We start from the raw sequence: 26,192 nt of genomic DNA, 5'->3' as shown, positions 1-26,192 counted from the left end.
CCAATAAACATTTATTTGACATGGAATGAATTCCGCGGAAATTTGATATCACTTCAAGCTGATAATTTTAATCAAAACTTCACTAAACACACGTTGAAAATCAATTTTATTTTAGGATTATAACACGAATGAATATAAACGTGCTAAAACATTATTGTAACAAAAATTGTAACTACGTTACAATAAAATCAAGACTCAAATAGTGATTTAATTTTATCATGCGTGCTTACAAGGCCTTGAAGGGAGCAGAATAAAAACATGTGAAGGACATGATTTTTTAAAAAAAGTAACTAAAATGGCTCACAGTTTAAATTACTGGCTGGAAATGGTGGACGCTAGGACCTGCAGGAAATCCTGGCACAATGACCCACATTTTCCTTGGGTTACTGCAGGCCGTTGACTCGCCCGCTCAGGTGATGCTTGATTGCCTCCAACTAGGGAAGCACATTCCCTTACAACAAAAAAAATTAAAGGGTGCAGCAACATTATTACGCGAAATTCCAAATAAAAAGTTTTAAAATAGAGTTAGATCATTAATTAGCATGCATTAATTGAAAAGGGATAAGTCACTCCACCCTCGTTTAATGCACGATGCAAAAATTGCATTGCGTTGCGCATATATTAGATATGTAATTGCTTCTGTACGAGAGTGTTGCAAGCATAACATGCCACCAATATAGAACCAATCAGGACTGGGGTGTGGTGGTACCAAACCAAGCTGGACCAATGAATGCAATGCGATTTTGTCTTCCGAAAAGTATCAGCCGGCTGCTTTATTGATCATCTTCATCCCCAACAACACCCACTTGTCCATCAGCGTCTGGAAGGCAGTACAGCGCCACGGGCTGGTGTCCGGAGCTCCTCCATCTGCAACCGGCCGCTGCAACATGACCACCACCGCCCGCAGCCGCAGCCAAGCACCGGCCGCAGACCCCGACTCCGAGCTCCCGACCGACTTCGTGGACGACCGTCCGCCGGTCGACGATGCTTTCGACACCACGTACGTGGAGAAGAAAGCCAAGCCGCCCATGATCATGGTGTGGCGGAATATCATCCTGATGGGGGCCCTCCATCTCTTGGCCGTCTACGCCGTCACCCTGGTGCCTTCCGCCAAGCCTCTAACCTGGCTCTGGGGTAAGATAGTCTTTCATTTTATAAGCAATCTTTATCGCATTCGATTATAAATTTTTTTTGCAGCCATATGTTCAAATGATGCATTAAAATTTGCAACTTTTGGGTGAAATAACATGCGTCATAGTGATTGAACCTTTGCAATTTAATACAGTAATATTTAAAATGAACGTGCTGCTTAAATGGTTGGATTTAGCTTCATTCTTCGGTGTAATCGAGGTGCCGAGCTTCCAGTGGCGCATGGTTTCAGTATCAAACATTGTTCGTTGCGTATTTAAGTCTTTCGCACTACCCTTTGTTCTCTCACTTTCTCTTTACCCTCAGTGGTGGAAACAAGGTTGCAGTTCTTTTATCGAGGCTTTCACTGGCTGCTTCAACTGCGTCTTTTTCTTTCTCTGTAGCCGCCTTCTGTTTCTTGCTGAGCGCCCTCGGGGTGACGGCGGGCGCCCACCGGCTCTGGAGTCACCGATCCTACACTGCCACCACGCCGCTCAGAATGTTCCTGGCCATTGCCAATTCAATGGCTTTTCAGGTGAAGGCGGGGGGGGGGGGGGGGGGGGGGGGGGGGGAGGAGGGCGTTCCGATTGTGGTTTCTCGCTCAATAACCACAGTTGTGAGTCAAAGATGGGGGGGGGGGTGAATATAAAATATTCCTCCCCCCCCCCCCCCCAACAAGCATGAGGGTGGGGGGGGTGGAGTAAATGCTAGAAGCATTCAGCAGTTAACTGAACACAAAAGCACAGTTAACTGTAACTCAAGCTTGCCTTCCACAGTTGCTACTTGACCTGGGTGTTTCCAGCACTTTAGATTCTATTTCAGACTTCCAATATCTGCACTTTTTAATTTTTTCAATAATTGGGGTCATGCTTGACTCGTTTTCCTTCATATCTCAAGCCAATGGATGTTCCTGTAGTGTAAACTTAATGAAATGACCCCTTTCTTCTCTCTCCCCCCACCCCCCCCACCATCTTTTGAACAACAGAATCCTAGTGATGAAGGATTTTATTCACTGAAGGGGTATTTTCTGTTGTTAAGTAGAGTCATTGATCTCTGAAGTAACATAAACAAGGGCAACATAGAATAGTGGGTCACTGGAAAGTGGCAGGGGCTGCCTGACCACTCCAGTAACCTTGTTTCAGTCCTGGCATCTGCTGTTCTTGGTATGGAGTTTGTACATTCACCCTGTAATTCTGTGGGTTTCCTCCAGGTACTCTGGTTTCCTCCCACATCCCAGAGATGTGCTGGTTGGTAGGTTAATTGGTCACAGTAAATTACTCCTAGTGAGAGTGAATAGGTTATGGGGAAAACAAGTGGAGGAGTGGGATTGTTCTTAAGAGCTGGAGTAGACTTGATGGGCCGAATGGCTGCCGTCTGTTGTAAATAAGAAAATTGGTAGCCAGAATTCTGGACCATTGATCCTGAGATGACAGCTCAAATCCCACCATGGTAATTGTTGAGGGACTGAAATTCAAGTAATTAACTTCAGAGTTTTAAGTTATTTCCATAATAGTACCCATGAAACTAATAGATTGTGGTTTTAAAAACCCATTTGTTTCACCAATGTCCATCAGGGCAGAAAATCCATTTATTACCTGGTAAGGCCTTTGAGCTTCCAGACCCATTAATGTGGTTGATTCTTAAGGATGTACAGGAATGGGAAATACATGCCTGTCTTGCCAGTGACATCCATGTTCAGTGAATGAATTTTAAAGTTATAAAACGGCAGTGTTATATTCACTGATACACTTGGGGTATCAGTCAACAGCTACAGAATATTTTGGAAGGGATGAAGTCAATTATGATTCCAGTGCCAGTGAGTATAGGAATCCCTGGGCAGGGCAGACTTGGGAGGGAGGGCTGGGGATTTGGGACATTCTGTACTATCCACTTGGGTTGTAGCTCTAAGGTTCTGACTAATGCTGTCATGCTGGAGTTGGTAGTACCGTTGGAGAGGGTTTAAACTACCTTGACAGGAATGGAAATCTGAGTTTTTTTTAAATAAAATCAGTAGGGGGAAGAGTGGAATGAGGAGGCAGATGTTTTAATCTAGCTGTGCCTAAATGCAAGGACTGTAGTAAATGAGGCAGATGAATTGAGGGCACTGTAGACGCATGGAGATTTTTAAGCTATGTTTCAGCAATAGCTAAAATAAGGGACGGGGTTGAAAGCTTCACATTCCTGGTCAGATAAGATGATGGTATGGCAACATTGGCCAAAGAAACAATCACTGTTAGAAGGGTCATGGTGAGGATGTTTGGATTGAAGAGCGGAAAAACAATCTCGCCTTTGAAAGCTGACTGCGGACCTCCAAACAGTCTGAGTAGGAAAATTCTGACCAGAGCAACAGCAGAAGGGCAGTAATTGTGGAAAATTTTAATTGTCCTCTAACAAAGGCAATGTGGAGGCAGAATACCCAAGATGCAATTTTGTTTTATGGATAGTTACGTCACAAGCTCAACAAGAGGGTCACTTCTTGATTTGCTTTTGGGGAATGCAGCTGGTCAGAGGAAAGGAGCATCTATTGAACACTCCAAGGTCCCCTTCACTCCCCACCCTCCCTCCCTCCACTGGGCCACTTATTCTGCATCATCTTGCCTTGTTGCCCCCTCCATTGGGCTTGCAGTGGTGAACAAAATTCCATGAGATTTGACATGATTATGGAAGAGGACAAAGATAAAATGGGAGCTAAAGTTCTGGACTGGAGTAAGGCCAGCTGTATTAGACTGAAGTGATTTGGCAAAGTTGAACTGGGAAAGGTTACTTGAAAGTGACAGGAGGATTTTTAAGAAGGGGATTTGAGTGATTTGGAGTAGACTTGTTGCCACATAAAAGGCTGTGACTGCCAAACCTGGTGTCTCGTAGTTGACTAAATACATGAGGGTAGGATAATCAGAAAAGAGGCTATGACAGAGTGTGTACAGCATAGTGAAATTGAAAAGTAAGAAAGCAAAGAAGGTTTTTTAAAAAGCAAGTCAAGATCAAAGTAGTTTTAATTATATAAAAATCAAGAGGATAACAGAGTAGGAGCTATTAAGGACCAAAGATAACCTGTAAGCAGAGGATGTGGGAAAGGTTTTTAATGAATATTTTGTGGCTGTCTCTTCAGAAGTGAATAGTGGTGATTTTGTGGTTAGGATGAAATGACTGCAAAATATTGGATGGATAAACAGGAAGTATAAAAGAGTTTGGGATCTTAGAAGATGGATAAATCACGAGACTTGCATGAAGTGCAGGCTCTTATAAAAAGCAAGGGAGGAAATTGTGGAGGCTTTGACTTTTTTTCAGTCCTCCCTAGCTACATGAATAGTGCCAGAGGACTGTAAGATGGTTCATGAACTGTTTTTGAAATGGGAAGAAGGGACAAATAATTACAGGGCAGTTTGATTTATTTCAGTGGTGGGTAAATTATTAGAATCCATCTAGGGGTCCAGAATAAACTTTTGTTTAGGAAAGGTCAGATAAGTCAGTGACCCTCCATAGATTTTGGGGAAAGTTGTGTCTGACTAAAACTTTTCTTGAGCAGGTAATGAGGTAGTGAATTTTATATACTTTGATTTTTGGCAAGACCCCATAACAGACTGGTCAACAGAAAAGTAAAAACTCATGGATCCAGGAGGAGCAACAAGGCAAGATGATGATGCAGAATAAATGGCCAAGGGAGGGATGGTGGGGAGTGAAGGGGACCTTGGAGTGTTCAATAGGTTGTTCAAAATGCTTGTGGGATAGTTTACTTGCATTGGCTGAGGTGGAGAGTATAAGAACAAGGAGACAGTTTCAGCACCAGTCTAGTTAGCTCCCAGTTTGAAGATTGTACATAGCTCTGGACACCACATTGCAAGAAAGATATGACTCTGCTGAAGAGAATGCAGAGGAAATTTACCACGTGCCAGGGCTAGAAAATTGTTACCAGGAGGAAAAATTTGACGAGCTGGTTTCTTTTGAACAGGGAAGGCCGATGGGGAAACCTAATGTGGGGGCATAAAATTTGAGGCCTTGATAGGTCCTCCTTATTTGCTCCCCTTTTCTTTTTTAAAAAAAACCAAGGGATGCAGACTTAAAAATAATTGGTAAGACTAGAGGGGGTGTGAAGAAAATTCTCCCACAGTGTGGTAGAGACAGAAACCCTCGCTCACAATGCTTTCTTTAAAAACAAAAGCTACTTGGATGCACATTTGGAGAGTTGACCTGCAGGGCTATGCACTTGCAGCTGGGAAAATGACATAGGGCAGGGTTGCTCTTCAACCAGCACAGGCATGGAGCCAAATAACCACCACCTGTATTATAATTTTACTATAATTCTTTGGTTGCTATAAGAAATTGTATAGAGAAATTTAAACTTCTCTGATATTTATGAAGAGAGCATATACATTTACTCATGTAAGCTATTGCTATTCTGCAAAATTTACATTGACTGCATCTGTTTTTAAAAGTTTATTGTCCTTGTCAATGAAATCAGCCACACCTCTTGCTTGTGCTCCTTCAGAGCTGACTTTGTCCCTGATTTTTATTTTGTTTTCTTGTTGTTCAAGTCTGAGTTCTAGAATTCCTTTCCCTAGCCCAATCTTCCCTCATTCCTTTAACAGAAAGCCTAACTCTGACCACACTTCTAGTCATCTGTCTTTCTGGGGCTCAGTTTCTTTTTGTTTGATATGGTCTTTAATCAGTGCCTCAGGAAATTGTACTAGATTAAAGATGCTGTATGATTTCCTGTTGTTGGTTTGTTTCACGTGAACAGTCCACAATAATACCATTGCACCATGGATTATAGTGCTCCATGGGAACTTTACACAATGTTTTCAAATTTTAATAGAAAATCCTAAAAGCAAGGAAATCTGATAATATAACAGGAAATGCTCAGTGGGTCAGCAACTGTAGAGAGAAGTGGAGGTAACATTATAAGTTGATCTTCTTCCAGATGAGGGGTTATGCCTGTGATTGGGTAGAGACCAAGGTTGTCCTGATGACGATGCTTTCAGAGCTGCCACATAAATAGACAAATGAGCAAGTGGTGAGAGAATACAAAAGTACATCAGTTGCTGGAAATCTGAAATAAAAGAGAAAGCTGGAAATGCACTGCAAATTAGGTAGCATCTGTGGAGGGAGGTGGATAAACTAGGTTAAGGTGGATGATCTTGCACTAGAACTGGCCAGTTCTGACACAAACTGGAAAAGTTAGTTATCTGATTGTGGAATTCATCAAGTTAATCCTCTGGAATTGTTCTCCAATTCTGATGAAAGCTCATTAACCTGAAACGTTAACTTTCTTTCTCTAAAGATGCTGCCTGACCTGCTGAGTATTTTCAGTATTCAGCATTGGTGCATAAATGCAATAAAACAGTGCCTTTTAGACCAGTCTAATTTTGGCAGTGCCAGTTTGTGCTGTGCAGAACTTGAGACTATCCTGAGTCCACTTGACATGCAAGGATGTTAAGGTGACAAGATTCAAAGTAAGCTCAACACCAAGAGAGCAGTTCAGAGTACAAAGTTCTGACTTGCTGCTTGACCCAGACAGTGTACATTCTATGTGTGGTGTGAGTTGGCTGGTATGACAAGGAACACTGTAAATTGATGGACTTTGGGTAGGAATGGGCTGGCAGCACTGGATGGTGAGACAAATTGTGGAGGAAGGGGGAAAGGAAAGAAGTTTGAACCATGCAGGTTGCATTTACTAACACTGTAATTTTTCCCTTTTACTTAGAACCATATTTATGAATGGGCAAGGGACCATCGAGTTCATCACAAGTTCTCTGAGACAGATGCTGATCCTCACAATGCCTCACGTGGCTTTTTCTTTTCGCATGTTGGATGGCTGATGGTCCGGAAGCATCCGGATGTGATTGAGAAGGGGAAGAAGCTGGACCTGAGTGACTTGGAGGCAGACCCTGTTGTCATGTTTCAAAAAAAGTTAGTAGAGTCTGCAGTTTCTCTACTTGATAATAATGTTAAACATTATTATGCTTCAATGCCCATGATTTTCATATGATGAAATGTAGATCCACTGTTTGGTCAGACTCAATCCAGCTTCACTTGGGCATAAGTACCTGATACAAAGCTGCCCATGGTTCAGCGTGGTTTGGCTAGTATAGGGACATGAGTATCTCCCATAGAGGTGAGGGTAGGATGTAGAATATGGATGGTATGGGAACTATTTGGGACTTGTCTGAACTTGGAGCTCGGGCCTTGTTGAAGCAGGATAGTGGGAGCTTTCCTCTACAGCCTGTCATGGTATGTGAAATGCTGGAAGTTAATACCAGATCTCTGACATAGTACCACTGAAATCTTAGTTTCAAGGCAGCATTAACTAAATAGATCATGCTTTTGTTATTCTCTAATAACCAAATCTGATATGAAATGCATTGGATCCTTGGCGCATCTTAGAACATTCCCAACTTGTGTAGAATATGGTTGGAGAATTGTTTGGCCCTGTAGAGCAGGTTTGCTAGGTTTTTTAAAATCTGCCTGCTTTCACAGGGTTGAAAGGGCTTTCAATGACAATAGCAAATGTCCTCTTGAACAGAATAGTTTTGATGCTCATTGTGCCAACCTGTCCAGAAATGGCTCATTGCAATAGTTGGGTTAAGTTAGATTTTAAACTAATTATCAAATGTAAGAAGAATGGACTAGTCAACTGCAGCAACCAGCCTTCTGCAGGAAGTCCTTTTTTAATTGCTCCAATAACTGTCTGGCTTTGGGATTTGGTGCACATGATACACCTGGACTCTTGGAACAAAAGCCAGAACAATGTTGCCCAATGTTATCTTTATGGTGACCAGGAGCAAGGGCTTCTCAGAACTGGGGCCTGTTGCTGCTCTCTGCACCAACTGGTTTGTTTTGCTACCTTGAAGTATGCAGCTCCTCCATGTTCCCAAAATCAGGGCAGGCCTTTGCAAGAATTGGTCTACCTTGGCAAGCCAGATTTTCTAACTTCGCTGCCTGTACTAATTTTAGGCTGCTTAAATGTTACAATTCCAGCTGTCTGTCATCTGCCATATGCCACAAGTGCATTTCAGTTTGCGTTTATGGTTTGTATTCTTGAAATTCTCCTCTATAAGGAGAAAATTTCTGTGGAGATTCCTTGGAAGGCGTTTCCCTGATCTGAGTCTGCATGGCCACCAAGCGCTCCCTCTCAAACAGCAGCTGCGGACAGGAAGGGAAGTCTAGCTAAGTGTGAAGTGATACACCTCAGGAGATTGAATTTGAAGGCAGAATACAAGGTTAATGGCAGGGCTCTTAGCAGTGTGGAGGATCAGAGGGATCTTGGGGTCCACATCCATTGATCCCTCAAGGTTGCCGCACAGGTCAATGGGGTTGTTAAGAAGGTGTATGGTGTGCTGGCCTTCATTAGTCGGGGTATTGAGTTCAAGAGCCGCGAGGTGATTTTGCAGCTCTATAGAAATCTGGTCAGACCACACTTGGAAGTATTGTGGTCTGTTCTGGTTGCCTCATTATAGAAAGGATGTGGAAGCTTTAGAGAGGGTGCAGAGGAGACTTGCCAGGATGCTGCCTGGATTAGAGAGCATGTCTTATGAGGATAGGTTGAGTAAGCTAGGGCTTTCTTCTTTGGAGAGAAGGAGGATGAGAGGTGACTTGATAGAGGTGTACAAGATGATGAGGGGCATAGATCGAATGGACAGTCAGAGACTTTTTTTTCCCAGTGTGACAATGGCTAACACAAGGGGACATAATTTTAAGGTGATTGGAGGAAGGTAAAGGGGGATGTCAGGGGTAAGTTTTTTTTTAGTGGTGGGTGTGTGGAAAGCACTGCCTGCAGAGGTTGTGGGTGCAGAGACATTAGGGACATTTAAGAGACTCTTAGACAGGCACATGAATGACAGAAAAATAGGGGGCTATGTGGGAGGGAAGGGTTAGATAGATCTTGGAGCAGGATAAAATGTCAGCACAACATTGTGGGCTGAAGGGCCTGTACTGTGCTGTAGTGTTCTATGTTCGATGAATTTATTGTACATTCATATTTGATGATGATGATCCTGGCAGCTATGCTGTAGGGCCACTTAATTGTTTAAATACATTTCAGGATATCCCAAAGCTCTACAGCAATGTGGCAGCCAATTTATGCATTGCAAGGTACTACACGTGTCAAAGTGGATGAAGTTGTTAGTATCTGTTGGGGAATAAATATTAACCAATCACTGGTGGGGAAATGGCATGTTTCCTGAGACAATATCCTGGGGATCTTTGCAGTTAGTGGCTTCCTGTCCAAATGTCAAACATTCAACAATGCAGTACTCCATTTTAACTGTTGGCCTCGGCTTTGTTCTTGGATCTCCTGAGTAGGACGAACAACTCTCTGATACCATCAGCTAACTGACCTTCAGAACATTGAGTTAACCATAGTCTGGGACTGGAATTGGAGGTATAACATGAGTGAATGTTTTTAAAACACTTCAAAGGCTCCATTCTTCTTGATAGTGGATAACTTATCTTGTAAGTTGCCACTTATAATTGAGTTATTAACTTGGTATTGTAACTGCTATATTATTTTACCCAGTTTTCAGCTGAGAGTATATGGTGCTCACAGTGGGAAGAATAAATGAAAGCACGGAGCAACTTGCAAGTAAATTATAATTTTGAGAAGTCAGGACAAGACTTAAATATCAGCTTTGGATCAAGTAATGGCTTCATGTAAAGAGATGTGAGTCTGTTGAATTGCAAGTTTTCAGTTTGAGGGATAATTTTTGTCATTGATGCCCAATCAAGTATTCAATAACCAGTTGCAGCCACTGTTATTACCTGCATCCCACTCAAACCAGCCAAACCAAAGTCAACATCACACAATTCCTGGAACTGATGATTAAATACACTGACTTTCTTGTAACAAATGCCTTCCTCTTTCAGATACTATAAACCCTCTGTGGTGCTGTTGTGCTTCGTCCTCCCAACGTTTGTCCCCTGGTATTTCTGGGATGAGACGCTTTGGATTTCCTACTTCCTGGCTGCCATTCTGCGGTACACGTTAGTGTTGAATGCCACCTGGCTGGTGAACAGCGCAGCGCATATGTTTGGTAACCGACCCTATGACCGAACAATTAATCCTCGGGAGAACAGATTTGTCGCATTTGGGGCAATAGGTAGGAACCCTGCCTGACTGTGCATTACTATATCTGGTCCTCCAAGGAGACGATACTTCCATTTCCAATTCTATCCAACTTTCTTTCAGATCTTTACAATTTCAGTTGCTGCTGATACTCATCTGCTTGGCTCTTATTTCCATTTTTCTTGTCCACAACTATGTGCTTAACTTTATCCTTGAGATAATCTAATGGGCTGTTGCGTAATTTTAATCAGATATGATTTTTGACTCTGACTGCATTCTTAAACTTGAGAGTAAAACCTGCTGCATTTCTTTGCTCACAATGTAAAGAGATTAAAAACTTGGTACTAGGTTATTGGGTGAAAGTTGAACATGCCTGTGGCTACAAGGGGAAGAAAGTATTGGAATGTCACAATGTATCCTGCCTGAAGGTTGTTTGAATGTAAAGATACTACAGAGCACTAAACAACTATTTTGTTGTTCATGTTCTTTCCACTGTTTTTATTCCCCATTGTATTTCACTCCACCCACTTGAATCTCAGGGGAAAGAGCTGTGCAAATATTCCCTTGGCCTCTAAAGTAATCCAGCAAATCTGAAAGATTCATCTCTTAGCATCTGAAATTGTTTGACTTTGGTCAGGTTAATCAATCTAAGAGGCCATTGTTTCTCCTAAAGAAATTGTAACTATAAGCCTGAAACAGAACAAATCTTTTTTTGGGTTAACTTTACATTTTTTTTTAAAAAAAGTAGGTTTGATTAGGTTTTTTCTCTTGAAGCTCTGCTGACAACCCCACCCTTCCACACAACACTCTAAAGCAACCACAGTACTGTGAATATTTTTCCCTTGGTGTAGTATTACCCAAAGGCCCTTCACAGGCGCAAAATTGGACAAGATTTAATAATAACCCCCATTAGAAAACTTGAGATGGAGACCCAAAAGCTCCAAGCCATAGAATGCCTGAAGCTTGACAGAACTAGGTTTTGAAGACTTTTTTTTGAAATGCAAAGAGGCAGAGTTTAGGAGATGAATTCTGGAGTTTGGGGTCTTAAAGCCACAGCATTACTAAAAGTAATGAAAATCCAATGAGGGTTGTAATGCTGGATTTGCTTATCACAAGGAAATGAGCACTGTGCATCTGAAAGGAAATGATCAATGGGCCTTGAGTAGAAAACCATTAGTCACACTTAATGGGCCAGCCAAAATATTTGATCTGAGAAATGATTAACCATCAGCCATTTGACTGTTTAAAGGTCTGGCACTGAATTGAATGCATCTTGAACCTCAGGGCAGCCCAAAGCCACTTAAGTTGTTTATCATTGTCTGTATTTTTCTTTTACAGACCAGGCTTTGAGTTCAGTATCCAGTTGTTGCTGACAAAATCAACAGGAGGTTACCAGGTTGTGTGTGTGTCAAATACTAAAGATGGTGTTTCTCTGAAAAACACATTCTATCCCAGTTGATGAACTCTAGGCAGCACAGGGAGAAATGATCTTTTCCGGAACAGTGGGGCCTATGTTGTGGGCAGGCAATTGGCAAAGTACTACATCCTGCAGTCTGTTAACATGGGAGTTGGGTCATGGTCAAAGTTTGAGTGCTGCTGAACGCTGAGGAGTGATGGAAGCAACTTATTAACTGCAGTATCACTGCACTCAGTGCCTAGTGTTACATGGGTGATGAGAGTAGACTTGTAAGCAGTAATGAAATTCAAAACACTGGAAATACTCATTGGGCAGCACTGTGTAGAGAAATTTTTAATGTGCCAGTTTGGCTGGTGGCTACAGGCCCAGTGGGGCCTGTGCTGGGGTAGGGGAGCTTGGATCCCAGTTCTGATATGTTAAGTATTTTCAGTCTCCACTATACTTTGCTTTTGATTTTACTGAAAACAATATTTGTCAATGGTTTCAAAAATTCTTGTATTAGTCAATGGTATGGCACAGAAACAGGCCCTTTGACCCACCACGTCCATGCTGACCTTTTTTTGCACATCTCCAGTAATCCCATTTGCCTGCATTATGACTGCATCCTTTTCTGCCTTGTCCATAAGTGTTTGTCTCAATGCCTCTTAAACAGTAATTGTATCCGATTCCTCCACCACTAGCAGAATTTTATTTTTTGATACCCCTACCATGGAAAAAGATTTTGACTATCTAAGCTATCAAGCTGTCATTATCTTATACACCCTATTGGGTTGCCCCTTGACCTCTTCCATTACAGGCAAAATGACCCCAGCCTATCCAACCCAGCCACCTTAACTAAATCCTCCCATCCTGGCAACATCCTGGTGAATCTCCTCTGTATAAATTAAGTTACTGCAATTTTTTTTGAATGTTAATGCAAGAGCATAGTTGCATCTTATTTGGCATGGAACTACCTAATGGTGACCAAAACCCAAGTCAAAGTAGGTTTTATGGAAAATCTTTAGAGGGGGAATGGTGTTTGGGTGATGATCAGGCAGGGAGCTAATTTTGGAGCCAAGATGAGAGACTGCATAGTTTGATTCACAAGACTAGAATCAAAAGAGCAGAGTAATCATGGAGGCTTGGGTGTTTTAAAACATCCCCCATGGACCATTTAAATTGAATTTTAGTCTTTGAGTGTTATCAGACACCTTGTGTAGGAACATTTACAGATAGGATGTGGAGCAAGTCAGAAATCCAGCTAGACTACAAACTTCTGGACAAGTTCAACTTTATGCAAAGGTGGGTGCTAGCATTAAGTTTGGAGATAACCTAAATGAGAACAATGGGCAGACCTTCCAGACACCAAAAAACTGTTTCAGCCACCTGCAAACTTCAGTTCACTGATTTGCATTCAGAAACAAGTTGCCTAGTACTCTGTCCAGAGACCACGTTGGCAGACTCTGGAGTTTCCTGGAGGCCATAGGCCCAGAGCTGAGGCAAGGGTGGACCTAAGAGGTGTAGGTGTGTGTGTGTGTGTGTGTGTGTGTGTGTGTGTGTTGTTTGAAGATTGAGGCCTGTGAAGGTGTTGAGTGGCAGGTTGGTGAGATCATGGGCTGGACTTTGAAGGCAGGGTGAGGATTTTGGTAGTGAAGGGGTGAGTGTGATGGCAGTGAAGAGAAAGCTGGTCATTGACTTCATGAAACAGGGCAGAGTACACACCCTTTCTGTATCAATGGTGCTGAGGTGGAGATGGCTGAGAGCTGAGTTTCTAGGTGAGTATCACTAACAGCCTGTCCTGGTCCAACCACGTAGAAACTATGGCTAAGAAAGTGCACCAGTGCCTCAAAGCTAAAGAAATTTGGTATGTCCCTGATGACCTTCACTAACTTTTATAGATGCACCATAGAAAGCATCCTATCTGGGTGCGTCATGGCTTATGGCAACTACTCTACCGAAGACCTCCACAAATTAAAGAGTTGTGAACACAACCCAGTGTATCACAAAAACCAGCCTTCCCTCCATTGATTTCTGTCTACACTTTCCACTGCCTCAAAGATCCCTTCCACCTCCCTTTTCTCCCCGCCCCCATTGGGCAGAAGATACAAAAGCTTGAGGACACTACCAGACTCAAGGACAGCTTTTATCCCACTGTTATAAGACTCTTTGACAGACCTCTTGTATAATAGAGATGAACTCTTGATTTCTCAACCTACCTTGTTGTGGCCCTTGCACCTTATTTGTCAACCTGCACTGCACTTTCTCTGTAACTATAGCACTTTCTATTCTGCATTGATTTTTTTTTCCCTTTTGTACTACCTCAATGTATTTGTGCATTGAATAATCCATCTGGATAGCACGCAGAACAAGTCTTTTCACCGTGTCCTGGTACATGTGACATAATAAACCAATTAGCTGAATTTCTGGATATCCCTTGTAAATTGGTCTTGACAAGTCTCCCATCATGCTTTGCAGGAGAAGGTTTCCACAACTACCATCATACGTTCCCATACGACTACTCGACCAGTGAGTATGGCTGGCGAGGGAACATCACCACCTGCTTCATCGACGCTGTGTGTTGGCTTGGGCTGGCCAGTAACTGTAAGAGGGCCTCGCAGGAGGTGATCTTGGCCCGCAGGAGGAGAACTGGCGATGGCAGCATCAGAAGTGGCTGAGCGTGTTTGAGAGAGCAGACTGTCAACTTACTCTGTTGCTCCCCTAATGCCAAAGACTCCACCAGTCACGAAGGCAGTTTTGTCAGCAATTATAATTTTTAAGGTGGAATCCTTTTTGAAGTCTCCTCTATCCACATACCAGTAAACTGATGAAAGACTTGAGAATAGCAGGCAGCTTTAAATATAACAATTGTGCTTCATTGTTGATAGTAGACATGGGTCATACTGAATTTTGGAATTGGCACCTTGCTGAATGGTAATCTTTGCGGCATTCGGTATACAGCTTGTTTTACTAGAACTGTTTAGTATCAGTGTTAGCATTGTAAACTCCCAAGACCCTTCACACATACCCCTGCTTCAAAGATTCCTTGCACAAGTAAAAGATTTTGCATTAAAGGATTCCATCTTAACTCTCCCTCGGCCAGGTGCTAGAGATAAATTTAAAATGACCTGGATCAGAGGGAATTATTTTTTTGCAAATATTTGGCACTGTATGCCAACATTAATGTACAGAAATGATTTGGATTGAGATGATGAGGTGCCTCAAATTCTGGCCACTCCCAGTCCTTTCAAAGGTTAATGGTATGCCATTCACTGCCATCTATTACACATTCAATAATCATGCAGTATATCACTTTTGCAACAAATTTGATTAAGTTTGTAATTGTAAACTCTGCATCCTAGATCATTAGCCACGTTCTTATTTTGTCAGCATTTGAGTTGAGTATTGGCCTTAAGATCACCCAATCAGTTCAAGCAACAACCTCGATCTCCCCTCATGCTGACCAGTTTTTTTGCTCAATAAAAGCAAACCCTTTGACTAACTTCTGTGCATCGAACATTTGACACTACTGCATTTTCCCCAGTTTTCCCTCTGCCTCAATTTCTCATTAACGTAAGTAACAATTCTAATAAGCTGAAAGCCAGAGTCTAGCCTCCTTTATGGGGGACGGGGAGAATCGAGCATTAGCACACATTGTGCTCTGTACACTTGGATATTGACTGATTATTATGATAGACAGTTTGCACCAAATGTTAGTAAGCGTGAGAATCTACCTGCACCAAATAATCCTTGTTTCACATATTCAGTGTATCAATATACAGGATTGCCTGTGGAACTTTTTTGGAGTTGGAACTTTAGATGGTCAAGAATGTACTGTATATGAAGTTTCCTTTTGGAAGATGCTTTATTCTGAGTTTCTTTTTTTCAGTCTTTGAATTTCCTTTTGGTGTAAGGTGTGATGCCGTTGTTGTATTTTGTGAGACTGAATGTTGTGCTTCAATAATCATGCTGAAAATTAATAGTAATATAATTAAACACACTACAAAAAATACTTCTGCTGTTGAAATGGTCCCAGGTCTCCAGGGTTGATTCAAGTTTCCCAAAATGAGCTTGTGGCACAGCATTGTTCCAGAGATGGTGACACAGCAGCTCTTGCATTCAACACAGTACAATGTGAGCTACTGTGAATGCGAAGTAGGCTGGGTTTCTACCTGATAATGACCAAGTAAATGCTTTTTGTCCATGGTCTTGGGTACCTCATAAATGGGTAATGCCTGATGTCAGTTTGCCCTCTGTGAGGAGCAGTAACGGCACTTGGGTGGTAAGATTTTATCCTGACTTCAGTCTCTTGGGCTATGGGTGGTTCCTGCTCAGGGTGATGCCTCTGGAATTGCTCCTTTCAAATGATCCAGCAGTGTTGCTTTAAGCACTGGGGAATGATCACTTCCCCCTGGATGTGGTCTGGGCATGAGCCAATTCCAAATAGTTGGATCAAAGGGTTAAAATAAATCAAACTTCTGGTAAAGGGATTTGTTCAGGACCTGACTTGATGGACACGTAACAATTATGTCACAGATAATCCATTGGTAACAGATGAAAAACGCATTTAAACTTTTATCTCAAACTGACCTCACCTGCCAGACAAACTTAGTTTTACACAGGTCACATAACTTACCTGGGTCAGGAGTTGCATTGTGATTTAAGATGTTCCCCTAATGTGAAGGCTGCCAACCCTATCATTTAACAATCAAAACATTCCTTTCACCTACAACCTTAATGACTTATCTGGGGAGGAAGGAGGTGAGAAGGTTTGACAACACCAAGTCACAGATGTGCCAGTCCACTTTATTCAATGAAATGCCTACATCCCACTGTAATACTGGCAATGGGTCTGCATATGCCCAAGTCTATTAAACCATGGGACAGAATCCCGACTTGCCTTTGCTTGATGTATGCACTTAACAAGAGCTTGAACAACTAATCATCTTGCTGATCAGCAAATCCGAGCAGAATAGTCTCTGCTTTATTAAAGTCAATGTCCCTAAAGTGTGGCAATCTCCTGTTCACCAACACTGTAGTCTGGAACCTGCTGTGAGTCATGTTATTGTGTAGATCTTTATGCACTTGTATCAGTGCCACTTGTTCCTATTTTAACAGAGGCAATATTTAAAATAAACAATTTAACTTCCGTTCTCTTGCTTTTTTTTACATTTTCACTAGTTGTAGGAGGTTCTAGGGTTAGTTTATGGAGCTGTACTCTGCCAGAGACTTATGTGGAAGCTCTGAAACAAATCGTTCTCAGACTTGAGTGTACCATTCAGAATGGTGTTTGAATACAACTCTCTTAAATGCTTCAGCATAACAAACTTCCATTGTTTCTTGCAGAAATGCTGCTATTGTCCAGCACTTTTGCAGGCTTTCTCAACTACACTGTGAATCTTTGTTTTTCTATTAAAATACGAGTATGCTTACCACTCTGATGGCATGCAGCAATTCTCGGATTTTCTGCAGTATGTGCACATGATCCAGGTGCAGTTTTCTCCTGTACAGTTTTGGAAGTAGCAAATGCTTTGAAGTGTTTAATTAATTGTGGGACTGTTTAATAGATGAACTATGGTGAGTAATTATGTTGAACCTCATCTCAAGGTAACCCTACTTTCAATAGGGCACAAGTCTTTGTCCTCACAAAGGTAACACACAGAATAACAAATTTACCTAAGTTGCTTTTGGAAGGTGTTATGCCCTGGATAACCAGGGAGGTCGGAAGTTAGGTGCTTCCCTTCTACTTCACTGGATACCTATTTGTTCTGAACTTCCAGTATCTACACCTTCAATGTCTCCCACTCGCCTGTCTTCAAGGAAGCTGCTGCTTTTCCATTTTTTGGTAAATCACATGTCAAGCCTGGTAAAATTGGCTTTGGCCCAGATACTCCGGTTTAACTTCATCCTCTTCATAATCCAAACAGAATTATGATCACAGCCGCCTATAACCTCTCCCACTGCCATCTGTTCCACACTAGTAAATCTGTAGAATTCTCTACCCTGGAGAGTTGTGAAGATTAGGTCATTGTTTTTTTTAAATTTGTAAGTAGATACATTTTTGAAAGATCTGGAAATTGAGGCCTACGGGGAACTGGCACAGGAGAGACCTGGAGCAGGTCAACCATGATCATATTGAACTGTGGGGCAGGGTTGAGTGGCCCACTCCTGTTCTATGTTCTCACTGGTCCATTTGCTGGAACTAAGTCAAGTCCTCTCTCCCCTCACTGCCCCCCTCCCGTGGGATTCTGGGCACTTGCATGCGTTTTAGGGTGCATGTCAGTGTATTCTTCAATGCAGGAGAAACAAAGGACTGCATATGCTGGAATCTAGATGAAAAACAATATGATGCTGGAGGAACCCAACAGGCCAGGCAGCATCTGTGGAGAAAAGCAGGCGGTCAACACTTCGGGTCAGGACCCTTCTTCAGGACTGAAGATAGGAAAAGGGGAAGCCCAATATGTAGGAGGGAAAAGCAGAGCAGTGATAGGTGGACTAAAGGTGCCCACCACTTTTGTCCACCTATCACTGCTTTTCCCTCCTATACATTGGGCTTCCCCTTTTCCTATCTTCAGTCCTGAAGAAGGGTCCTGACCCGAAACGTTGACCGCCTGCTTTTCCGCATGGATGCTGCCTGGCCTGCTGGGTTCCTCCAGCATCAGTCAGTGTGTTTTATATATTCTTCAATGCATTTCAAGAGCTTTGTTCTTTCTATTTCCACTTCCTCTGGTGCTCTCCCTGTTACTGTTAAGAGTAATTGAAATCCCCAACTATTCCTGCCTTGTTATTTTTGTATCTCAGAAATCTGCTTACATACTTGCTCATTAATTTCCCTCTGAATCTTAGAGTGCCTAAACTACACTCACATCAATATAATTGTCTGCTGTTGTTCCGTAGATCACCCTATATGGACTCATTTGTTATTTCTGTTCCTTCATCACTTATCACCGCTCTATTTGCTTCCTTAACCAGTATTTCCTCAGCTCCTCTTATTTACTCCCTTTTCTATGTCACCTGTAACCAGGGATGTTCAGCCTCTGCTCCTGCCAAACTTGAGGCCATGTTTCTGTAGTGGCCACTGTCTGTATAGTCCCTGTGTCTGAATGTGCCCTGAGTTCATCACTTTTCTTGCCTAAATACAAACAGTTCAGGGCTCACTGTTCCAAGCCAGTTTATACCATCCCTACCAGCACTAAGAAACCACCTTTGCCAGGAGATGGGTCCTGGCCCTGTTGAGCATCACCATGTCCCAGCGATTTAAAGCTCAATCTCTTTGACCATTGTGTAAATTTGTGCTGCTTCTGTATTTCCTCTTCCATTACATCAAAAGTTACTGCCTCTGAGGTCCTACACTTTAATCTATTACCTAGATTACTTAATGTGCCTGCAGGTCCTTCCTAATATAACCTTGGGCTCAGCACAGAAACAGGCCCTTTGGCCCAATTGGTCCATGCTGACCAAGATTCCCATCTAAGATAGTCCCATTTGGCCCATCTCCTTCTAAACCTTTCCGATCCATGTCCCTGTCCAACCCCTCAGAATGTCCTGCTGCTGGTCGGTGATATCACTGACCCTGGGACCTGGAATAGGGTCTGTGTCCATAGACACTGCTATGTGTCCTCCTAACTACTGAATCCCTCCCACTGCAGCTCCCCTGTACTCCTTATCCCCAATCTGTACAGCTGAGTTAACTTTGGTGGAGTGGATTTGACTCTGGCTGTACTCCTGTCACCGTCTCCAGTATTCAGGAGTCAGTACTCCTCACTGGACTCTTGGTCCAGCAGTCATCCGTTGCCTCACTGCCTACAAATGTTTAAACTGTGGGGTGACTGTCTCCCGGAATATGCAATCATGTAACGCTCAGCTTTGTGAAAGCACTGTAGTGACACAAGCTATTGCTAAAGAACTGTATGTTCACTTTGCTTAACTAGACTGTGGAACAGTCCTAGTTTTGGCACAGATCTCTAATTGTCTGTGTGGAGGACTTTGCAGAGCTGGCCTGGATGTGTCCTTGTCTTGCCTGGTACCCAGGTCTGTCTGGTAGAATTCTCACTGACTACGAGTGTTTTGCTGGGCCATTTCACAACTTGCTTTGGTCAGCAGTTATTTACAGGCTGCATCAGATAAGAAAGGTAAGTTTCCTTTTCTAAAGGAAGCTGGTAAACCAGATTAAATTTTAAATCAATCCAGTGATTTCATGGTTGCCATTAGTGATACTGGCTTGTTATTATTTATTAATTAATTAACTGACTTTTACATTTCCCAGCTGCAATGATGGAATTTTAATTAAAGTGTCTGGATCATTCAACCAGACCTTTGGATTTCTACTCCAGTAACATAAGATAAGATATCTTTATTAGTCACATGTAAATTGAAACACACAGTGAAATGCATCTTTTTGCGTAGAGTGTTCTGGGGGCAGCCCGCAAGTGTCGCTACGCTTCCGGCACCAACATAGCATGCCAACAGCTTCCTAACCCATACACCTTTGGAACGTGGGAGGAAACCGGAGCACCCAGAGGAAACCCACGCAGTCACACGGGGAGGATGTACAAACTTCTTACAGACAGTGGCTGGAATCGAATCCGGATCACTCCATTGTGCTACTGTACTCTGGGTCTTTGGAGAAACAAAAGAAACCATGAGGTGTATTTTACTTAAAGGATTGCATGGTCGAGATCTAAGTCTGGAATTGAATTGACAAGATGGAGTTAATTCAAAACACCCTAGGAGGTTTCATCATTAATGAAGGGTCTCGACCCAAAACGTCGACTGTCCATTTCCCTCCACAGATGCTGCCTGACCCACTGAGTTCCTCCAGCAGTTTGTTTTTTGCTCCATTTTCCAGCATCTGCAGTCTCTTGTGTCTTCATCATTTTTATTCTGATTTACCCTATTATCTCACATTTTACTGAGGGCTATTGGGACAGAAACTCCTAGGAATAACTGAGGTAATTTGCGCCAATTTTAGGAATCAATCAACTTCAAACAATCTTTCCCCTCGTTCCCTCTCTCACTAAAATTTATTGAAATTTGTAGATGAACAAATGCTTGTCTACATGCTGTCAGCAACACACCTACACACTGGCTCACTCACTTTTTTTACTCAATTAGTTGCTTATTCTGGGTACAATACATATAAGAATATACAGGTCCTAACAAATGTTTAATCAGCCACCATGAATGAAAAATGGGATCAGAAGAGTTTCTGTACATAAACAGTTCATGAAACCGAGGCTGGCATTGTTCAACACATCCCAGAACCCATCTAATAATCAGTTAATGCAGTGCTGAAATTGGGCTAACAGGGAGTGCTCACTAACGTGAATGTCCTCTGCACAGCATGGTACATGGACTGGAAGCTCTGTGGTTACTTGCACTAATGTACTTGATTGATTGCAAGGTTGCCCAGTGGAAACTGGATTTAGGCAATCTAACTTAATTTCACTTACAGCTGGCAAATGAAGGAAAAGGCATAATTTCACCAGAGGAACAGGAGAAACCCTTTCACATCCAACCCGTTAAACCTTCATTCAATCAGATATTAGCTGATAGGCAACTCAACTCAATGTTCTTGCCCTTGTTCCATATCCTGTAATATATTGCGCAGTAAAATCTATCCATATCAGGCATAATGTTTCCTGATTTCACTTATTGATAGGCCAGCTCTAATTTTAAGTTTGTGCTCACTTTTTCTGGAAACACCAATAAACAAAATCAATTCTCTGTATGCACCTTCTGTATACACTTTGCAGTGAGATCATCCTTCAACCCTCTAACCCCAAGCGAAGGCAAATCAAATTTATTACAGTAAATTAAATTATTTTTTCAAACCACACCTACACTGTATAATATCGGTGCCCCTCAGAAGCAGAAGCATTATCTATCAATCATTCTCATAAAGAATTCTTATTAAGTCCTTGCCTGGCATTCTCTTTCCCAGAAGAAGGAGTCCAAGCCTTGTCCTGATAATTATCACCTCTTAGTTCTGGTCTGAAATGTTGCAACTTTTCCAGTGCCTCTTTATTATATGCAGAGACCAGAACCATGCACAGTTTGACCATTTTATAACCTAAGTTATTTGGTGGGTTAATGAGAGATGGAAGCTAATAGTTTGCACAACTTAACCGTAGAGTGTAACAGGTATGAGAACCATTATTATTGATGTTTTGAAAACAGGTTCACCTGGAGTTTCCACTTGTTTGTGCCAGTATGGCATTCATTTGAAATTCTTCAATGTATCACAAGATCAAGTTTCCATGGCCTCTTGGGGTTAAAGTACCTTGTGTTGAAAATGACTCAAACACACACCGGCCCCCAGCTCAAATTAATTACCATTTTTCATTAGGGGATCTTTAAATAACCTTCAAAATTAAATATTTTTTAGGTTCTGGGATCCTAATAGGCAAATCTTAAAAGCTCTAAATTATATTTAATTCAAAACTGACCACTGCACACCAATTAAACAAAGAAATAAGTCTGTTCATTCAGAGAGATTAGATGGTGAACTAAGCATGCTGTGTGGATGTTCCTAGAATAAATCATGGGAATTCTGTATGGGATTGCCAGCAATCCCCTCTCTAAATGTCAGGAAGATCTGAGTTCTTGTACAACGTGTGTGAACATGAAAAACTTAAACTTCCTTATAGCTGCTTGTGGCGGGTCTGCTGACTCTGATCCGCCACTGGAGTCCACCAGGCAAGCACCAACATTGCTGGGATGTCTGCCGTTGACTCTACCAGGTCAGGTTTGATACAGGTAAAGCTGGAGCGTGAAAGGAGAAGAAAGGCTTCAAAGAAGTTAAATAAATTTTTAGAATTTTTTGCATTGACTTTACTGAATTGTTCTTAATTCTTTTGAAATGCTTTTACATGTTTCAGTTTTTTTTGCCTTTTTAATGGTATTTTAATGTTCCTGAGTGCCAGATGATTCATATTTTTTGTAGTTACTTTCCTAAGCATGAGGATCTGGCTTAGCAGGTTGCTAATATGTCTCAGCATTTCTGTGTGGAGGCCACACCAGGTGACCCCATTTATGTCCAGGTCTCCCAACAACCGGGATGGAGCTGGCATTGTTAAGGAAGTTTCAGCTAGACAACTCAAGGTAAGTGCAGACTTCGTGTGTGTGAGTGGTGAACGAGAAACGAGAGCTCCCCACCATTGCCACAACACTTCTCAGCCATACAAATACTTATTTTTGTGTTGAGCATGTTACCGCTCTTAAGTATGCTGTTAAATGCAAAATAATTCTTTAAAAAATCCAAATCCTTTGTGATTTCATTGGTTCACAGAGATTTCCTATTTAACTTCATTAACAATTGCAATTTTGGGCATTGTTTATTCCTGGATTGTTGATTGTTGATCAAAGCGAAAATTCCTGTAAAATTGCAGCGATGCACAAATGCCATGTTCACATCTAACATCCAAATCTCAAGTTAAAAAGCAAGTTAATCTCGAATCACACCATACAGCAAGAAGGGGCACTTCATGCCAGTGTTATGTACCTGAAAGAGTTGTCCAATTAGTCCAACTTCCGCATTTTTCCTTAACCTTGGTCCTGCATTTATCTGTTTTTTAGACATATTCTGAATTCTCTTCCAAACGTTTCCATTGAATCAGCTCCATCTGTGTTTCCAGTTGCTGTGATGAGGCAGAGGGAACAGACGTGGAAGGAAGAGGGGACAGTTTTGCACAGGCAAGTATTGAAGGAACATACAAAGTCCCTTTTCATGGTGACTGGGACCATTGGATTCATACCCTGCCCTGTTCTCCTGCCTTGCTGACCACCATCCTCATTCACCCCAGCCACCCACCCTCAATCCCGTTCTCCTTCCCCCCCCCCCCAACACACCTTTGAACCACTCGCTTAATGATATTTGGAATTAGTTGTATGCAATCAACGGGTTTATTTGAACAGGTCGTTAGAAGCAAGGATGTAAAGGACATCCGGGAGAGTGCATGCCAGTGTTACCGAGCTTAGAATCCTGTTGCTTTGCTGATGAATCCCTAGGTTAAAGCACCAGTCAATTAAGAGTATGGTTGCTATGCTACTGAGCCCAGAGGTGATGCTATGGTGTCTCCTGGGTGGAGTTGTTGTGTTACTCCCTCGATTTGTGTAACTCTGCAGCTGAGCTCAGTGAGTGAGTAAAACCTTTGAATCCTCCACTCAGTAAAACAATACTATTGAACATCTCCCCTGTCTTCAGTTATAAAGGAAATGACCCTGTTTATGGCTCAGCAGAGTGGTCATGCATCCCATCCTTATGGCCACACTTTGGACTTGACCACTTACTGTCAACTAGTCATGAAGAGGATGATCCAAGCCTCACCCAATACTAAAAACACTTGCACATTTTCCAATGGGGGTCATGTGAGCAGAAGCAGAACTCCCAAGACCCCACTAATAAGGTATTTGGATATGAAAGCTGTGATCTTCAAAGCATGTGATCATGCCTTCTCGCTGAACTGTCATAGGAGACAACCAGCTGCATCATTAAGGCCCACAAAGAACAACCTCTCCATTCAGACCAAACTCAATTTGAGTGGCACAGTGGTGCAGCTAGTAAAGCTGCTGCCTCACAGCGCCAGAGACCCGGGTTCAATCCTGACTTTGGGTGCTGTCTGTGTGGAGTTTCCACGTTCTTCCTGTGATCAGGTGGGCTTCCCCTGGGTGCTCTGGTTTCCTCCCACATCCCAAAAAAATGTGCAGGTTGGTAGGTTGATGATCAGCAAATACATGGTGGGCCGAAGGGCCTGTTTCCATGTTGTATCTCTCTGTAACTCCCTTGCAGAGGACAAAGCACAAGATAATTATTTTCTTCTTTATTTTTGGAATGTGGCAACACTTGTTACCCGTTCCTATGTCCCATTAGAGTTGCTACTTACAAATAACAGAGATAGATCCATCAACAAAACCTCCATTAATGAACACAGTAAACTCTCTGCTAAACAGCAACGGTTCATAGGACAGCTTATTAAAGTCATACCAGATGTTACATTCCATTCTTAAAATATCCTTACACTATATGTACCACACTGCTTCCTCTTTTAAAATGGAAAATGGAACCCGTACAATCAACTATTTACACATATAACTTTTGACATATGTTTGTAGCATCAATTCAACGAACTATAACTTCAATCTATATATTGCTCTTATTAATCTCTCAGATTTCCTCAACTGCAAAGATACATTTGTTATTCCTGACGTGTCCGTTCCACTTCCACTCAATTCCTACAGACCGTCCTCCCATAGGCTGTGTCATCCCACTCAGTGCCTCCTGCCCTATGTCCTGTCCAGCTACAGCTACACCATAAACCAGGTCTGCAAGTCAAATCCATACTCATCCTGCACAACATGTTCTCAGTCACCATTTTGTTTGGGGTGTTATGTGCATGTACCGGTTGATCTACCTGAACATTTTGACTTCTAATGTCTAACTTCACCAAATAATACCTGGCTCCCTGTATTTCCACAAGTGTCCCATAGCTCCATCTTCACAAGCCTCCATGTCCCAGTGGTCGAGGATTCTCACAGCATCTCCCACCTGAGAACATCTCTCCTGAACCCTAATACCCCTTCTGATTCCTGTTCCTCCACCTCTCCTCCCAGGTAAAGATTATTCCAAGCTGTTCCCAATAACATCAACTGGACAGCATCCCAGCCAGGGAAAACCATGTTAGAGTGTGGGCTGATCTAGTTGTAGACAGAAACAAAGCCAGACAATGCCTCATAGACCACTTGGATTCCTTGTCCAATGACTGCTGTTTCATTCTGCAGTGTAACACTATATCTTGCAGTCTGTTCTTGCTTTTCCCTTGTACTACCCCCATGTACTGATATGATGAAATGATCTGTATGGATGGCAGGCAAAACAAAGTTTTTCACTGTACCTCAGTACATGTGACAATAATCAACCAATTTACCATTTCTATACTTCACCGTCCCCATCAGACACTGGATGGTACAGAGATTTTAGATTTGCTGGTGTCTTAGCTCGATACAACCTCTTGTGCATGTTAATAATCAGACAACTCTGACTCCCCGACAACTATGCCAAGCATGGCACAGGTCCAGCTTGATAAAAAATTGTCAATTCAACAAAGGGCAGGAGGCTCACCCTGTGCCCTGGTCAATCTTTACATCTGACTCAATATTTCTGACATTATTTGATCTTTATTGTGTTCTGTTTGCAGGATCTTGCTGCGCCCAGAATGGCTTCCCCTTTTCCTGAGGTTACTACAGTGACTGGAATTCAGTTAGCTAATTGACTGCAAACAGGGTATGCAGTTGTGAAAGGCTCTGTATAAATGTATGTCTACCCTTCTTTACTCTGGTATTTCTAAACCATGGAAGCAGTAACCTTGGTCTTTCGGAGCCGCTCTCCGTGTTTTCTCTGCTTACCCAGTGACGATTAAATCCACAAGCAACACGGAGCCGATTTTTCACTGACTCAGCTGGTTTGTCAATCCTTCCCTCTTTCTCTTTCCCTTACTCTTGCCTTGACATGTCTCAGCCTCCCGCAACCATTACTGTGTCAGTGCAATGACTTTCAGTAACCTTTGGAGGAAGCCAGCTAGCCAGCAGCAGCAGGCTCTTTGAAGCAGAGTCTGA

The 26,192-nt window shown here is 42.3% G+C and overlaps 1 protein-coding gene and 1 long non-coding RNA gene across 2 annotated transcripts; one reads left to right on the top strand and one right to left on the bottom strand.

The window, feature by feature from the left end:
- Positions 1-234: 234 nt before the first annotated feature.
- LOC127584547 (acyl-CoA desaturase-like) lies at positions 235-16,729 on the top strand. The gene is made up of 5 exons (XM_052041317.1): positions 235-1,134; positions 1,533-1,663; positions 6,830-7,035; positions 9,988-10,220; positions 14,058-16,729. The coding sequence occupies exons 1-5, from the start codon at positions 888-890 to the stop codon at positions 14,255-14,257; spliced, it is 1,017 nt and encodes a 338-aa protein (XP_051897277.1). The 5' UTR covers positions 235-887; the 3' UTR covers positions 14,258-16,729.
- Positions 16,730-19,905: 3,176 nt separating this feature from the next.
- Positions 19,906-26,092, bottom strand: LOC127584696 (uncharacterized). Its single transcript, XR_007958422.1, has 3 exons — positions 25,983-26,092; positions 23,083-23,218; positions 19,906-20,198 (listed from the first exon to the last, which is right to left on the bottom strand). It is a non-coding gene; the product is annotated as an uncharacterized LOC127584696 (long non-coding RNA).
- Between the last annotated feature and the right edge of the window lie 100 nt (positions 26,093-26,192).

The sequence above is a fragment of the Pristis pectinata genome, chromosome 30 (assembly GCF_009764475.1).
Source record: "Pristis pectinata isolate sPriPec2 chromosome 30, sPriPec2.1.pri, whole genome shotgun sequence".
NCBI lineage: Eukaryota > Metazoa > Chordata > Chondrichthyes > Rhinopristiformes > Pristidae > Pristis > Pristis pectinata.
The sequence above is the reverse complement of the archived record's forward strand: the minus strand, read 5'-3'. Positions and strand labels throughout refer to the sequence as shown.